Here is a 17479-nt window from a genome sequence, read left to right on the forward strand (position 1 = left end):
CCCCTAAAGATCTAAAGACAAACACTGCAGCCCATTACCCCCTCCACTCTGCTACTTGTGGAAGCAGCTTGATGTAACTTCAATTTGCACTTTATACTGAGGGTGGATGCAAATACGGTTTCAATAATTGTTCCTGGCTGTCAATAGCCTGGTGAAGGCAATGATTGACAGTCTCCCATGAATGCTGTTTCTCCACAAAAAGGCTAGCTTTATATGCATGTCTCAGAGCCAAGATGCAAAACTGCTCTTTGTGTTTAAGGATCTAGTAAAGGTGCTTTTGGCATCACTGAAGTAGTATCCAGTTACCTAACTGTAGCATGGACACAGCTGGATTGCCTCTCCTATGCATAATTGAGAGTAAAAACATCTTAACAGCCAAAAACCCCCCCCCATCTTGAAATAAAGAAAGTATAGCAAAACCCCCATCTTGAAATAAAGAAAGTATAGCAAGTTCAAAACAATATACCTCTAATATCTCCCCTGAAGCTTTTTTCCAGGCTCTGAAATAAATTTCTGCAATGTTTGTCATCAGGGACCTGTGTTAGCAGATTAAGAGGCAATTACATTTGGAAAAAAACAGACACAGAACGATAAACTTATACACATTTCTTTAGTTTTAAAAGGCTTCCAGGCATTGTGCAGTCTTTCCCTCAGAATAAAACACACACACACACGCAAATCAATTTTGGCAGCTTGCAGTTCAAAAGAAGCCATGAACCTGTATTCTACTGAGCCAGATCCTTGGTCTACAAAGATCAGTCCAGTCTACCATGACGGGCAGCAGCTCCCCGGGGTCTCAGGTTGAGTTTTTCCAGATCAACTATTCCCTGATCCTTTTAACTGAAGATGGCGGGGATTGAACCTGGGATCTTCTGAACACAAGCCAAATGCTTACCACTGAGTCATGGGACCTTGAACATGCAGTCATCAATACAGTTTGTTATTCAGATGTATGCCAAGAGTCTGTTTAGTTACCATGGCTAATAGGCACTGATAAACTTATGGCATAGACTAAGGGTATGTCTGTTTTTTAAAGCCAAATAAATGAGTGGCCACCATCACATCTTGCAGAAGTAAATCTCATTTGTTATCTGCTGTGAACTTGTATCCAGTGAGCAGATGTTCAGCGCACATTCTCTCGCATCCCAAGAGATCTTCCCTGGGTAGTCACAGCCAAGAAAGGCGCTACCCAGCATGCATGTGAAAGTCAGATTTTTCTCCCCAGGCAACACTTCATATTTGTTTATACAAAATCTCATCTGTCATTCTGCTGTCTCGTAAAGCAGAGCCCACACTCTTGCACTGAAAAGCATGATTGCAAGGCTGAGAAGACACTGCTCTTTCTCATGCTGGGGATTCAGCTAGTACAGATTATGGCTGCTTGTCTGTTAGTGACAGCCCAAAGGAGGGAGCATATTACCATCTTGAAACAGCTTCACTGGCTATTGATTTACTTCTGAGTCTGATTTAAAGTGCTGGTATTGACTTTTAAAGTTTTATATGATGTAGGACCTGCCTACCTGAAAAATCACCTCTGTCAACATAAACTTGTACAGCACCCAAGTCTCTCCTCCTGTTACTGGAGCCCCTCTTTTAAATCCATTCATTTGGTTGCCACCCAGCTCACTCCGTTACATCAGAAGCTCTGGAATGGAGGGCCCCTACTTTATCCCAAGTTTGCAGGCAGTAAAAAGCTGTTCCTTTCGGGCTGACCTTTGATGGGCATTAGATTGGGTGGAGGATTTTATTAATGGAAACAGAGGGCTGTTGGTGTTTTTAATTTGATTTTAATACCTAGTTCCTAACTTTAGGTGACTTCATAAACCACCTTGGGTCACTGCCTATGGCGAGAAAGGCAGGATAAAAGTGTTTTAATAAAGAAAAACAATTGGAGAACATCCCCTAATGGATGGAGTAGATATTTTTATGGAACAGATATAAAAGCATGCATTCAGCCTAGAACTGTATCCGCCTTAAAGCCAAACACTCTAGGTGTTGCAGATATGAGTAGGATTATATACACTGCACAGGAAAGCATGAACACAAGCAACAAACAAAATGGCACCCAAGAACAGTAACAAGAGCAGCACATGTATCTTACATAAATAAAACATACCGAGGAAACCCCTGCAATTGATTTTTAACAGTTCCATGTATCATTTTAATGAAATTTACATTCCATGTGAAGAGAAAACTCAGGAATCTTCTCCCCTGTAAAAGACAACATTCCTTCATTAGAAGCCATATTCTCTGCTTAAGTTTGGAAGTACTATAGAGACACAAAACTTCTAAAAATTTTGAAGCCACAGAAAAAGGGAGGTTTTTTACTAGAAAAAGTTACATACATGCAATACTTACTTTCCTAGGAAACCAAACTTTCTTATAGTGATTTAACTGTATTGTATATGGAATGTAGCTTTATTAAGTAAATTTACATTCCACCGTAGGTAGACAACCCTGAGCTGGATAACCCGGGCTAGCCTGATCGCAACAGATCTTGGAAGCTAAGCAGGGTCAGCCCTGATTAGTATTTGGATGTCAGTCCAAGGAATACCAGGGTCATGGCGTGGAGACAGGCAATGGCAAACTACCTTGAACATTTCTTGTCTTGAAAACCCTACCAGGGGTCGCCATGTCAGCTGTGACTTGATGTCACTTTCCCCCACCACAGGTAGGCAAAGAAATAATTGGCAGTGAATGCTGGGCAATTTTTATTATGCAATGAAATAAAGAGATAAAATGTACCCTTCTGCTTTTTATAAATTGTTGTAAACAATTGTTTTTATTAAACTATTATGTAACGCATGCAATAATAATATTTTTAAAAACTGAAAAATAATTTCCACGTAAAGCTTTGAACTTATTTAAAAATACTATTCAAACTGCACTTTATTTTTTGCCCCCACTTCTCCACACTGGAATCTTTTCCAGTTTAAATTTCGCTAGAACACCTGTATTACTACATGAATCATTTTCACTTGAAAACACTTGACAGAAGTGTCAAGCTGTGAAAACAATCTTTTAAGTGTTCTTACTTTATTAGAAATATTCTTACAGTTATGTGCAGAAGGAGCATTTAGAAATCCAGACTGGGCTCCAGAGTTGTAGGCAAGATTTGGCTGTTTTGCCCAGGTGCCTTTGCCCACAGTCCTTAAACTCAGTTTATGACATAGCAGGTAAAAAGCTTCACATTTTCCATTCATTAGGTGCAGATACCAAGGCTGGAACACACTAAAACACGCTACTAGCTGTGCAGATAATGACTCATTGCTACTGTCATCCTTGACCAGCGGGATTAGCAGCCCAGTCCTATGCATGCTTGCTTTAACAAACTCCTATTTAAGTACAGTGGAGCTTGCTTCCAAGTTAGTGTTTCTGAGAGTACTGAGATGTTATCGCTTGTCAAGGTGACTCAATAAAAACAATACTTGTACCAACAAATGGCTTTCCTCAACCTCTCCCCCATGTCATGTTCATCAACCATAGGTATGGAATGAATGTTGAGACCAGAGCTGTCCCCATCTCCATATGTGTGATGAATACTCACAATGAAATTAATAATTAACACGAGTATAATTTCAACACAATATTTCATGAGCTATAGTTATATGTACTCCAGCACACAGATGTCACCTTAGGTCACTTATTGGTACCCCATACTCATTTTAGGCTCAGAAGACAGGCTCCATTCCTAGATCTGCTGAAAAACACTGGTTCCCTACATTCCATTTGTGCCAAAACCACCTCTGAAAAGGCAACTGGGAAGGAAGGAAGGAAGGAAGGAAGGAAGGAAGGAAGGAAGGAAGGAAGGAAGGAAGAAAGGAAGGAAGGAAGGAAGGAAGGAAGGAAGGAAGTCCCAGTCACAACAATTACTGATGTCATGCTGAAAATTCAGTTTTCCACGGTGTACTTGATAAGCATCTGAGGTGAACAGCTAACAGGGGAGGGGAGAGATGCTGAGGGCCCAGAGCAAATCCTGTGCCTTGTTCCCACAGAACACATTACTGGGAAAGAACTACCATAGAGTGGGACATCATGTCTGAGCTCCCTGATCATCTTCCTTTTTCAGAGATGATGAAGGTGTGCAGATGCTTGGCTCAATTATGTTGAAAGCAGAACAGGATGGGAGTTAGATGGCTGAAAGTCCAAAAATAACAGTTCAGGAAAAAGGGTCCCAGAAAAGGCCAAACTGTGTGAGGATTAAGAAGGGCAGAACTCCAGGAATCAAAACAGTAATTTTTTGCTTTCCTTCGGTTCTGAACATCACATGACAGAAATCTCAGCCGTACGTCTACTCTCCATTTCTTTGGTTAACCATGAAAAGCAGTTTTAGGAAAAAAAGTATGCTTACCTCTTCTTTTTTAATATGGCTGATGCTCATAAAGCATTGAAGTAACAAATCCTTCACTTCATTACTCTCTTCAGAGTCATAATCAAAGCACAGTAAAGCCTGGTGAATTTGCCATAGTTTGGTTATCTCTGCACTCTGAGAAAAAAGCACTCAATTACACTTCCACGAGGATTACAAATGGGGAAAGGGGGATTAAGAGATGACGGACATGGAAGCCGGAGTGGATGGTCCTGTCAGTCAACACAGTAATGAATTTATACTCTGTTCCTAAAGTATATAAACCCATATATATGTAAATATATCATACCCTGGATATATACTATTATTCTGGAGTACTGATCATACTCTGGATATGTACTATTATTCTGGAGTCGTGATGAGCAGTCATGTGTACAGGCATAGTAACAGTATAACCAACATAGCAGAAGGAGATATAAATGTGTGTCTGGCTAGCAGATGAATGAAGTCCTCCAGTGGAATGCATACAGAATTTTCCCTTGTATATAATTTCTGCGCCTTATTGGCTGATCCAAGAGCAAGATGGAAAACACTGGAGAACCTCTTGTTGAGGTCCTCAACAGCTGGGTCTGCAAGCTGGGCAGTATAGTGTGGAACAGTAATCGACATATGTCATCCAACTCAACAATTTGCAGACAGAATTTTAGGTCACCGGATTTTACTCCAATGCCTCCATCCTAAGAAAAATCAAAAGTGCTTCAAGCCAGCTGACGGTTATGACAACAATGCCCAGCTCACAAAGTGTCAATTAGATTATGAATAGTTTATATGGACATTGATAAAGAGGTAACATACCGCAATGCTTTTCCTCTCAAAGCTGTTTCTCAGAATCAGGGTGAAAGCGGTTTTCCCAAACTGTTCCTTCCCTTCAAGGCCCTTCTGCCACCAGCATTCACAAAGGTGCTGGACAGCCCCAGCCAGAGATTTCTCAGAGTCCAGAAATGCATAAAGAGCCCCTGCAACAAATTGAACAAAACTGCAAGTGTAAATACATTTCTTTGACAATGAAGTAGTTCTCAAGTTTAATGTGTCTCCCAAACCCTTTCAAAGCTGTTTTTGTTATAAATGTGTCTTAATATTTTTATTCAAAGCTGTAGGGGTTAAGTCAGCAATACAAGAAAATCAAAGAGGAGAGGTGAAACATAATGATCTGGAAGGAAAACCGCCAAGGAATACCAGGGTTGCAACGCAGAGGAAGGCAATGGCAAACCACCTCTGCATGTCTCGTTTTGAAGAGCAAAAACCGTGCATTGTTACCCCCTTTTTGATGCTATCTTGCACACGCAGAAAACAAAGAGTACCACAGGTCTTTATTTATTTATTTGGTACATTTTTATCCCATCCTCCCTCCAATAATCTTAGGTGGCGTAGTTTTCCTTATCCTCACAACAGCCCTGTGACATAGGTCATACAAAGTGACTTGACCAAAGCCACCCAGTGAGCTTTCACAGCAGAGGAGATTTGAATCCAAGTCTCATAACCTGACACTAACCACTACACCATACTGGCTTGTTATAGTATACCTCCTAGTACTGGCTTGAATTGCCTGTCCCTGGCATTCCTAAGCTGACCACTGTCCTGGCCTTGACACCATGAGACTTAAGCTATGGCTCCCCCTCTTCCTGTCATGTGATGTCAACTGCTTATAGCTTAACTGGTCCCACCCTGTTGGTTAAAGGTGGATCTCAGATCTGAAAAGGTAGAGGACCACCATTTTTAATTATTGACTGATTTGAGAAATCTGCTGTTAGATAAGCAATTATGAGAAACAGAATCTGATTTTCAAAAAAACACTGCAGAAGAATAAAATCTCATGAAATAGTAGGTTAAACACTATATAAATAACCACCTCATTGTTTGCAGAAAGTTAAAAGCCAGGAGACCAAAATTAAGACTGCTGACATGTGACCTTTTTGCTATTTTAATTTTTACAGGCTCATATGGAAAATGTTCAGAATATTATCAATATAATGATACATCATATTTAAGTCTTGTTTTAGCATGCTGCATATGTGAAACATACCATTCAATATCAGGGCACATTCTAGGAGATCTCTGCAGTTTATATTTCCATCTACTGTAGGTATGGAGATAGTAACCACTGTTGTCACACCTTGGATTACAGCTGTGGTTTGCTCCTGAAAATTCAAGAGACAGTTAACATTTTACAAAGGAAAAAGGTACACTTGATATTTGACAAGGCTGTGAAGTAGAAGCTGCTACAACGGAATCCCTACCGAAGAAGTTCGAGGAAACAAAAACATTCAGTAAGAAATAATCTGGTTCTGCCTTATGTGAGGCCAGCACACAGTGAAGAAGGATCTTCCACCTCTCACACAGTCCTCTGCAATTCATGCTAGAACTCAAGGGAAGGAGAAGCTGCCAGAAGGCCATTCATCACAGGCAAGCAGTGAAGGGATGTGTGGAACTCTGCCCTGCCTCAGAGCAGTAATGGAGGCTTTCCTGCTCATCTGCTCTGTTTTGCCAGCAGTGCCAACTGACGTTTGGCCCCCCTGTGGCTTATCTCTACTATGTGGCCTATGCTCCCCTCATAATCTCCCTGTGACATAGGTGTAGCTGAAAGAGAGGGACTTGCTCCAAGGTCATTCTGTGACTTACTTGTCAAGACATTTGAACCAAACTTTCCCAAGTTGAACCACTAAACCACACTGGCTCAGTCCTCATGATAGCAAAGTGTCTAATGCAAGCTGTGAATTGTCACCATGCCTCAAGAGATACGTACCACCACCACCCCCGAAATTCACAAGTATTTAATGAGGGATCCAAAATATTTAACTTAAACTCTTTTCACTGTAATCAAACCCATACAGGTCCTTTTCACCAGATTTACATTGGTGGCAAAAAAGGAAGAAATCCACACACACACCACCCCCATATGGAAAACAGGATAGATTCTACAACTTTACAGTGGGACTCCTTAAGAACCAGAGACCAGTTTGAGAGTATGTGATGTGGCAAAGCAATTAATGGTCTGTGTATGGATGGCTGACTGGAAGGCCAACACAAGACAAGTTAAAATAGCAGTGCAGGACATAGAGAAATGGAACATTTATGCAAGATTTCCCACTACTGGAGCACAAGGTAAGAGCCACAAAAATGTTTACATCAAATTGAATATATTGGATTTTCAAACAACTAATTAACCTTTAAAGCCATAAAAAAGCAAAAACATTTCAGAATATAGAAGGAAACCTAGGTCTCAGTTCAGTCCAGGTGGATGCATTGTCTTGAACTTTGTTATCAGTTGCAATTCAGCAGTCTCTCTTTCTAATCTCAAGACAATGCATCCACCTGGACTGAATCATGACCTAGGTTTCCTGTCTTGTTACCAATGCTGAGTTATCCATGCCTACTCCACGCATATCACACCTAATCAAATCACACTTTCCATTGCTATTTGCCTGCTTATGTCATTTGAAATCTGAAATCACTCCACTTTCCAATACATAGTACAGATGGACTCACATTCTAGCTGTATCTGAAGAAGTGAGCAGTGACTCATGAAAGCTCATCCCCTGCCGAAATTTTTTTTTAGTCTTTAAGGTGCTACTGGGCTCATACTCGTCTACCGCTACAGACAAACACGGCTACCCATCTTAATCTATTTCAGAATATAATGAGCGATAGAATAAGAATATTATATATAGAGAGAGCAATAAGATTGTACTGATAATTGCAGTGTACCTTCTATTATCTTAATTTAGTTCACAAATTATTCTCCCTTCTTTACTCTGCTGTAACCTTTTTGACTCTTCTGTTAGTGTTACCTCAAGGTTGGATTACTGTACCATACCCTACGTGGGGCTGCCCTCAAAGTTATTCCAAAAACTTCAATTAGCGCAAAATGAAGCTGCTTGTTTATTGACAATCATATGCCTCTAAGCACACAATGCCACCTTAGAAATGGCGGCACTCTTTGCTCAATTTAGGGTGCTGATTCGTACCTTTTAAAGCCCTTCATGACCCAGGATTCTCATGAGTGAAAGACCAATTCTTCATTCCATTCACCAGGTAGAAGCCTCTTTTGCGAGATCGCAGTCAGATCTCCTTTCAGAAGAGATCTTCAGGGCACCTTCCTTTTAAGCTTTTGCAAGAGATAAAGAACTCTTTGCAAGGGGGCCTTTGGTGGCTAATGGTGGCTTACTCCAAATCACAATGTACTGCCATCTTCTTCTTCTTCCTTTTCTTCTTCTCTGCTGGTTTGTTGAGGATAGGGTACTGGTTGGCCCTGGCCAATATTCGGATGGGAGAACTCCAAGGAATACCAGGGTCAGGATGCAGAGGCAGACAATGGCACACTACCTCTAAGTATCTCTTGCCTTGAAAATTCAGGGGGGTTGCCATAGATCAGCTGTGTCTTCACAACACTTTCCACCACCACCACCAATGTACTGCAGTACTTTTTGATTCCTCTCCACCTTGTTGATACTGTATTTTAACTTCAGTATATTGTAAGCCATGTTGAGTGTATGGAGAGGCAGGATATACATTTTAAAATAAATAAATAAAATGCAACTGATAGTTGAAATAAAGAATCACCTTTCTGGGAGCTCCCCCCATTTCCATGTCGTCATCACATTCCTCTCCAACTCTCTGCCATTCCTCTACTGGATCATCTACCAAAACCTGCGTTAACAAGCATTTTAACTTCTCCCATAAGGCTTCCTTCTGTTTCCTTGATAGTTCTTGAAACAGCTCATTCAGATCGAATGAATCAGCTGCATCCTTCTGTGAAACGAGAAACAAGTTTGTCACTGAACAGCATGCTTCCTGTTCAATGCCATTCTGCAGAAAGACAAGTTCTTCCTTTCATTGGCCTCCAGTTGCCAAATTAAGAGATTCAATAAACAAATAAATCCATCTAATAAGAGCAGGGAAAGCAGTTTGCTCACCACTCTACCAAATATTGGATTTAACAGCAGAATACAAAAGCTAATCAAATGAAATGAAGCTACAAAGCTGCCTTCCTTGACTAACAGAATTACCCACAGAAGCATCCACTCCAGATCCTTCCACTTATACTAAAAATCATCCTCAACAGATGCTGTATTATTACTGACAGATCTTTTTAAAACATACAAGGAAGAAGATTCTGCAGCCTCCCTTGGCAGCTTGTTTTGTAGCAAAACTGAAGAATCTCTTCAGGTCTAGCCTGAACTTTTTTTGCGGTTTAAACTTGACTCAAACCCCAGGCAACAGGACCAAGGTGCGTGCATGCACGCACGCACGCGCACACACACAGTTCAGTACCATTTGAGAAGTGATAAGCAAGAATGAACATCTGTCAGGTGTGTTTTCAGAGAGGAAGCATTTCTATCCAATTCAATTGCCAGCTTAACCCCTTGAAAGATGAATCAATTATTTATTTATTTTATTTGTATCCCGTCCTCCCTGCCTGGGCAGGCTCAGGGGTGTCTTACAGGTTATATATGTGTGTGTATATATATACACAGCATTTAAATAAGTAAAACCACATCATATAAAATCATAAGTGTCAGTAACATAGATGTCAAAGTGCTAAAAAATGGTGGCGGTGGTCAACATACAATAATAATATTGGAGAAGAAAAGACGTACCCTCAAGGGAAGAAATTCTAAGAAAATTTTTGGAAACTGTTGAGATGGACAAATTAACTTTAATTTTGAAAGGACAACCAGAGAAAACTTTTGAGGAAACATGGTCAAGATTTTATAAATGGTTTGAAGAATCCAATAAATAAAATATACAGACTTACAATGTACTTTAAGGACACAAATACTATACTTTTAATAATGTACAAGGTAAATCATACAAAATAACATACGTTTAGATATGAGTTTTTTAAAATAAGAAATCTTAAGAATATGTGGATGTCCTCATTTTATGTTACGTTTGTTTTGTCTTTAAAATAAAACTGTTTTGGGGGGAAATACAATAATAAGATGGAAGAAAAAGAGAAAGGGCCATGGCTCAGTGAGAGAATGTCTTCCAGCTATCCCATAATGCTAGAATCCACAGGCACATAATGAAGCTGATGGGAGGCAAATTCAGGACAGACAAAAGGAAGTACTTATCTACCCAAAGAATTAATGGCTTGTGGAAGTCAATGCCATTAGGATGGCCACTAGTTTAGTCGGCTTTAAAAGGGGATTAGATTCATCTACTGGTGTTATTAGCTGCAATGACCCCCCCCCCACCAGTGCTGAAGGACAACACAGCAGGGGCCTCTGTGGTGTCTGTGCCCCCTTTGTAGGTATTCTGGGACATCAAGGTGGCTGCTGTTGCATGAAACAGGATTCTGGACTAGATAGACCATTACTCTAATCCAGCATTGTTGGCTCTTAAGCACAGTGGCGGAGCACATAACTTCATATGCAGAAAGCCCCTGGCTCAATGCCTGGCATGTCCAGTTCAAGGATCCCAGATAGCTGTCAGGAAAGACCTCTCCCTGTCCAAGAGCCATGGCCAGTCAGAGCAAATAACAGTAAGCTAGATGGGCCCTGTAGTATGACTTGGTGTCAGGCAGCTTCACAGATTTACAGAAAAAATAGCTGTTTTCAAACTTTGTTCTAAATGTGTAGACAGATCTTATGCTGCTTTTTAAAAATACATATGAACAATTTTGAAACTTTGGGCTTTCTAGGGGCCATCCTGTTACACATTGCCTCATCAGCATGGGAAAACAGCCTGATATCCCACTGTTCGGTCAACAGTAGGGTATGAAATGATGCAGCACAAACAGACAAAGGATTATAAAAGGTACAGTCCCACAGTGAACACCCATCTTGATTATATGGCTCTGGCAAATCTTTTGCTCTGCACCAAGGGTGGCTGCCAGTTGACCAAATGAGGAATGAATTCTTGCTATATCATGGCCTTGAGTTTTTGCCTCATAATTAATGGGGGGAGTGCTCCTTATACACATGTTATTGCTGATACTTTGAATAAAGGCAGGAATTTGCTCTTAGAAGAGATAAGCACGTGTGGGAGAGATCATATCCCCACTGTCCAGTACTTGAGGGAGGCAACTTAAGAATTATGGGCTACAAAGAGATCCTGCAACTGAAGTGGCCAAAGGCCACACAGCTTCAGAGTAGTGACAAAGAACAGCAGGCATTAGGCTGCATTGTCTTCTGTCTTGCACACACACCCTTCTACACTTTTCCCAAAAGATGGGCTGAGTGCAGTTTATCCAGAAGGCAAGCTGGGGATTGGACTACCCAGCATTATCCTGCCGTCTTAACTGGAAGCTGGCTCTCAAAAAACAAAAACAAACCCCCCCCCAAAAAAAACCCACCAGAATGAGTTTTCTTCCCACCTCCCACTGTGAGCATAAATATATTTACTTACATGAAGTTGGATAAAATGCAAGAATTCATCAATGGCACCATTAAATACAGCCTGTAGAAACGCCTCTCGTCTTGCCATGTTGTAGCGTTTTACAATTCACAAAAGCCTAAGGTGAAAAGAAAACACTGGAGTAGAAAATCCAATTTAATGATCGAACAACAAGTCAGACTGATGCAGATCAAGGTTACTACATTAGCATTTCAAAAAATAAGAGTTTCACTATGGAGATGTGGAGTTCTGCTGCAGGGCTCACCCCTTGTATCGCTGTGAAATAAAGTGTATTTGAGAACCACACTGTGACCTAAATATTGTTAAATTCACTTTTCTGGTTATTAAATCACGAAGAGCTCAAAACTGAAGCTGGTTCATGTAATTTAGGGAGGGAGGAAACTAGGAGCATTAAAGCCGCCTGAAGAAGACCGGGGCCGAGCTGTTCTTCATCTCTTTCTTTCTTTCTTTTAAATCCCCGGAGGGATATTTTTTTATTTTGCAAATACTACAAAAACTACAAAGAAATATTAGGGAAGGGACTATAACTACGGATAAAGGAAAGCAAACCACACTAAACTAAAACCCCAAGAGGAGGAGATCATCTCACTGTTAGTAAAATTGTTAGTACTATAAGTGTTAATATCACAATATTCTTGTAGAGTTCTTGTTTATAACAGTTCACTTTTTATATGTTATTTTATTAGTTATGAGAGAAATCTCTGATCTTCTTGTTCTTCGCTTCAAAAGGCCATTTTCCAAGTCCTTCTGCCTTTACTTCGGTTTTCTGTCTCTAAAATCGTATACCACTCTGGCGGGTCCTGCACTCTTTTCTGCCGCAGAGTCCTCTTCTGTTCCAGAGGTAGCAGAGTCACTAGACTTCATTTCTTCCTCTTTTGACTCTTCTTCTGTCCCCAGTTGACGTCTCAAAAATTCTTCTCTCTTTAATCATTGATCTTAAAGATAACACCCTCTGGAACTGCCCATCTGTACGATGTCCCATTAGTTTGAAGGAAAGAAATTAAGTCTTTGTAATTTTTCCTCTTTTGTCTATTTTCAAATGGAATGTCCTTTAACATTTTGATGATTACATTACATTTCCCATATTTAGTGGAGTTGCTGATGTTGCTTTTAAAATGGCATCTCTAGATTGTCTTCTTGAAAACCTGACCACTATTTCTCCAGGTAGGCTATTTTTTTTAATATAATTGGAGTATGCCCTATAGGCTGACTCCATTTCGTTTACAAGTTCATCCGCTGTTAAGCCTACAACTGGAGCGATGATCTCACTGAGCACCCTCTTCAGGTCTTCCCGATCCGTTTCAGGAACTCCCTGAAACCTGAGAATCATGTTAGCTTTTTCAATCTGTAGCTGAAAAACTTGATTCTCTTGGAAATTCTGCTTCGTTTCCACTTCTCCCATCCTTTTCTTCAACTTCTTGCTTGTGGTGTCTATCTCTTTAATTTTCTCATTTGCCTGCTCCACTTTTTTCTCTGTTTCGTTCAGCTGAAGCTGCTGTGCTGCAAAGTTTTTATTAATCACAGTCAATTGCTGGTTAATACCATCGAGTTGTTTCATCACCGGCTTGAGCATATCCGCCAGGAGTTTGATGACATCTGTTCCCTCTTCCAGTCTTGGACTCTGACTGCCCGGCTTCATTTTAAACTTTCTCTGCTGGGCCGCCATCTTTCCCGTTTTGTTTACAGTTTCTACCACTTCCACGCAACTCGGAAAACTCGCCAAACGACTTCACAATTCAGATAAGTCTCTCAAAACACTTTCGGTTTTCTTCCTCCCCTCTCCCCCTTCGTGTCCGTTAACAGCTAAAGGCGTCCCTCTTTGCAATCTCTTTTTTCATCAGGGGGGGGGGAATCGCTTTTAAAACTACTCCGTTTTATTCAGAACTCACGTTCATTGTTGGTCATTTTCTCTGACTGCGCTCGGTTTTTACGCCATTTCGCTCGATCTCCGGCACTTGTCCCGGTCAGTCCAGCTTGTGCCCGAAGGCCACTCAGCGACTGGACCGTTGGGGTGGAGGGGAGCCTCAATTCTCCAGCATTACGCTGTCGAAGAGGCTGACCCTCAAAAGCCCCCTAGCCTGGAGCCTAACGCAAAGGCTCCACGGGGGTGTCACTTGAGGTGGCACCCCTCCAGGCCGCTGGTGTGCGATTCGCCCTTCCCTGTCGTGGGGAGAGCGTCCCCCATCGCTGTTCCGTAGACCGGAAGTCCCGTTCATCCCTTTCTGCAGGTAATTTAAAACCAAGTTGTAGCTGGAAGTACAATGGAAGAACAAGAGCCAAGGGGATCTATGGCTTTCAGCCTGTGGCCCTTTTCACACCGTGGCAGCAGACACCACCGAAGTGGGACATCCTTGGGGCTCATTATGCATGTGAAGCCTCTTGAGGGTGTACATGCTTTTGTAAGTACATTTTTTATGACTATTACATTTTGAATAATCAGTATTGGAGAAAATAGGGATAAATAGTATTCTAAATAAGTAAAACTGCTTCAAGACCTAAGCAATTACAGTATTTAGTCAATCCACACTGATGGTTATCCATGTAAGAGATCACAGTGGGGTGTACAGGAGCACCTGCTGTGGCCTGACAAGGGAACTTGCAGCCTAGCTACTGTGCTTAGAACTGCAACACTGTTTTCCTACATGTCTGAAATAAACAAACAATAAAATAAACAAAACCATGCTTTGCACCCCAAACTCTTAGAGCAGCCCTAGCACACTATTGTCACTAAACATACATGCCTCAGGGCACTACCTATTTGATTCACTACATCTCCCTCATTTGCCACCCTTTGAGCATTTCTGTAATGGAACACTTTGCTGGCTTGCTTGGCTTTTCCTAACTAGTGGAGGTGGAAAGTGCCATCCAGTCGCTGCCAACTCATGGCGACCATGTGGGGTTTTCAAGGTAAGAGACATTCATAGATGGTTTGCCATTGTCTGCCTCTGCATCACAACCCTGGACTTCCTTGATCTCCCATCCAAACACTAACCAGGGCTGACTCTGCTTAGCTTCTGATGTCTGATGAGATCAGGCTAGCCTGAACTATCCAGGTCAGGCCTCTCTGACCTCTAAATCTTTGCTGTTGTTGATGATAATCCCTTTTTTTAATCAAATGTTATATTGGTGGTGATAAATATTTTATTGATGTGTGTCATTTTAGGTCATTATGTACATAGGAACAGCTTTGAGACCTTAGCAGAAACTATGAATGCACAAATAAACAATCATTCTTCATTATTAACTACAGAGTTTTTAAAGCTTATGGATGGCTAGTGATTACTGTAACCCCACTTAATGTCTTGCACGGGCATTTCCAACTTCCAACCACATATTTTTGACACTGAAGGCTGGACCAATTTAAGCTTGCTCAAAACACAGAATTCTGTTTCCACCGAAACATGTGAACAAGCATTATAATATTTACCAATTACACTTTCATCCCCCTCTTCGAGAAGCTGAGGGTGGCATTTCTCCATTATGATCTCACCCCCACCCCATGAAGGAGGCTGGGCTGAAAAAGAGTGTGACCTAAAGTCACCCAGTGGACTTCACAGCAGTGTAAGCATTTGAAACCAAGTTTCTCCCAAACATACTAACCCATACTTCCCTGGCTCTGTAATCATTCGTTTCTACTTGTTATGTAAAAAAAAGGTAAAGGTTCCCTTGCTCGAAAGCCAGTCGAATCCGACTCTAGGGTTGTGGTGCCCATCTCCGTTTCAAAGCCGAAGAGCCAGCGCTGTCCGAAGACGTTTCCGTGGTCATGTGGCTGGCATGACTAAACACCAAGGCGCACGGAACGCTGTTACCTTCCTACTGAAGTGGTACCTATTTATCTACTTGCAATTTCTTGCTTTCGAACTGCTAGGTTGGCAGGAGCTGGAACTAGAGACGGGAGCTCACTCCGTCATGCGGCACACTTTGGTCTCGAACTGCTGAATTACTGACCTTCCACAGCCTGCAGTTCAGCGTCTTAACCACTTTATTTATTCATTCATTTATTATATTTATACCCCGCCCATCCTGCGAGCAGGCACTTGAGCCACCGCAGCTCCTACTTGTTATGTACAAAGCTCCTAAAATACGACAAGTTATGGATGACAAGCCACCACTCTCTGACACACACATACACTCCTCACCATGGAGACCGGAGTTCTACATGGATCAATTCTGGGACTGGTGCTAATTAATTAATTAATTAACGTTCTGGAATCAGAGGTGAGCAGTGTCTGAGATGACACCAAGTTAGCCAGGCAGGTGAAAAATCAAATGTATTATAAAGCATTCCAAAAGGATTTCTCTAAACTGGGTGAGAGGGTGACAGTGTAGCAAATGAAGCTTTGAATGAGGCTTTGAATCAGAAACTTTCCAGATCCCAACTCATTCTCTTATCCTCTATTTTACACTGGCTACAGAACTGGAATGCCTATGTAGATCGCTCACTATCCTTCTTTGTCTTAATAAAAACTAGAAGTGACTAGACTCACAGAAACCTGTTATCCCTTGTTATGTACACTATTAATTTCATTTGAAGTGGTCTACTGCCATTTAGATGGGATCACATTCTCCAACATTAATCTACACTGCCCCTGTGATTAACTAGCAAACACTGCTGTGTGTGAGACACCCTTTCATCAGATGACAATATGTGACACACTGTTCAGTGGTGGCATCAAGACTGCAGTGTCCTACCCTGAGGTGCTTGTTTGGCTCCCCCCTTAACAGTTTTTGGGGAGGCAAACAGAATTCTTCTGATGTCTCTAGTTCTTTACCAGCCCTAAAGCACCTCCCCTAAGCCTGCGGCGGGGGGGGGGGGGGGGGGGGGCAGCGGCGGCAGGGTATCAACTTGATAAAATAAAGAAATAAATCTTACATGTTTCAACCTTATTATTTAACGGGGGTAATTTTATTGTGGCTGTTTTGTATAAGAGGCTTCATAAGCCACTCTGGGGACACCACACACTGAAAAGCAACATGTATTTTAGCTAAATGACTGGATTTTGGTGTTTTCTTTTAATGTGCACTCCACGATGATGAATTATACCTGTGTCTTGGGCTGCTTGATATCCCAGCCTCATTTCACGCACTCTCCGCCTAACCTATCTTACAGGGTTGTTGCTCCCGGGGGAGATCCGGGCCCTGCGGGACCTTATGCAGTTACGCAGGGCCTGCAAGACGGAGCTCTTCCGCCAGGCTTTTGAGTAGGAGCCGCCGCCCCACTATACCATCACTGCCATTGCACCTAAAGGACGTCTGAGGCCCTGAGGAAGAACTTGGGAATGTTTAGAAGATCCTGGAGAAGAACTGAGCTGAGCCATCTTGGACTTACGTTTAGTAATTGACTGAGCACCACTGTTTTAATGTTGGATGTTTTTATTATGTATCATCTGTTTTAATTATGGCTCGGTTTTACCTTGCCTTTGTGAGCCGCCCTGAGCCCACTGGGGAGGGCGGGATATAAATATGAAAAATAAATAAGCAAACAAGTGAATAAATAAAATTACAGCAACATTACCTCCACATTCTCCTTGTGTGTGTCTAATATATACCTGACACCGAGTATAACATTTCTTGCATCCGCTGAAACGGGCTCTGACTCATAAAGGCTTCTGCAAGCAACAGACCGCGCGACCCTTTAAGGAACCAACCAGACAGCTCGTTGCTTTGGCTACAAGGCACTGACAACGCTATTCCTGTGGGATCTGACGGACGTTCGTCCTTCCGACCCCAATCCGTACCGTGTTTCCTACT

At 41.7% G+C, this 17479-nt stretch overlaps 1 protein-coding gene across 1 annotated transcript in view; it reads right to left on the reverse strand.

The window, feature by feature from the left end:
- The window catches only part of NCAPG2 (non-SMC condensin II complex subunit G2), a 52934-nt gene that overhangs the window by 35296 nt on the left and 159 nt on the right, over positions 1–17479 (reverse strand). The window contains exons 2-8 of the mRNA XM_015428985.1: positions 11720–11825; positions 8930–9118; positions 6393–6507; positions 5165–5325; positions 4352–4486; positions 2117–2211; positions 467–536 (exon numbers count right to left, since the gene is read on the reverse strand). Coding sequence (XP_015284471.1) covers positions 467–536; positions 2117–2211; positions 4352–4486; positions 5165–5325; positions 6393–6507; positions 8930–9118; positions 11720–11797 — 843 coding nt within the window. The 5' untranslated portion in view covers positions 11798–11825. The remainder of the gene's footprint in view (positions 1–466; positions 537–2116; positions 2212–4351; positions 4487–5164; positions 5326–6392; positions 6508–8929; positions 9119–11719; positions 11826–17479) is intronic.

This window comes from Gekko japonicus, unplaced genomic scaffold (assembly GCF_001447785.1).
Source record: "Gekko japonicus isolate JY-2015 unplaced genomic scaffold, Gekko_japonicus_V1.1 scaffold1303, whole genome shotgun sequence".
Classification (NCBI taxonomy): domain Eukaryota; kingdom Metazoa; phylum Chordata; class Lepidosauria; order Squamata; family Gekkonidae; genus Gekko; species Gekko japonicus.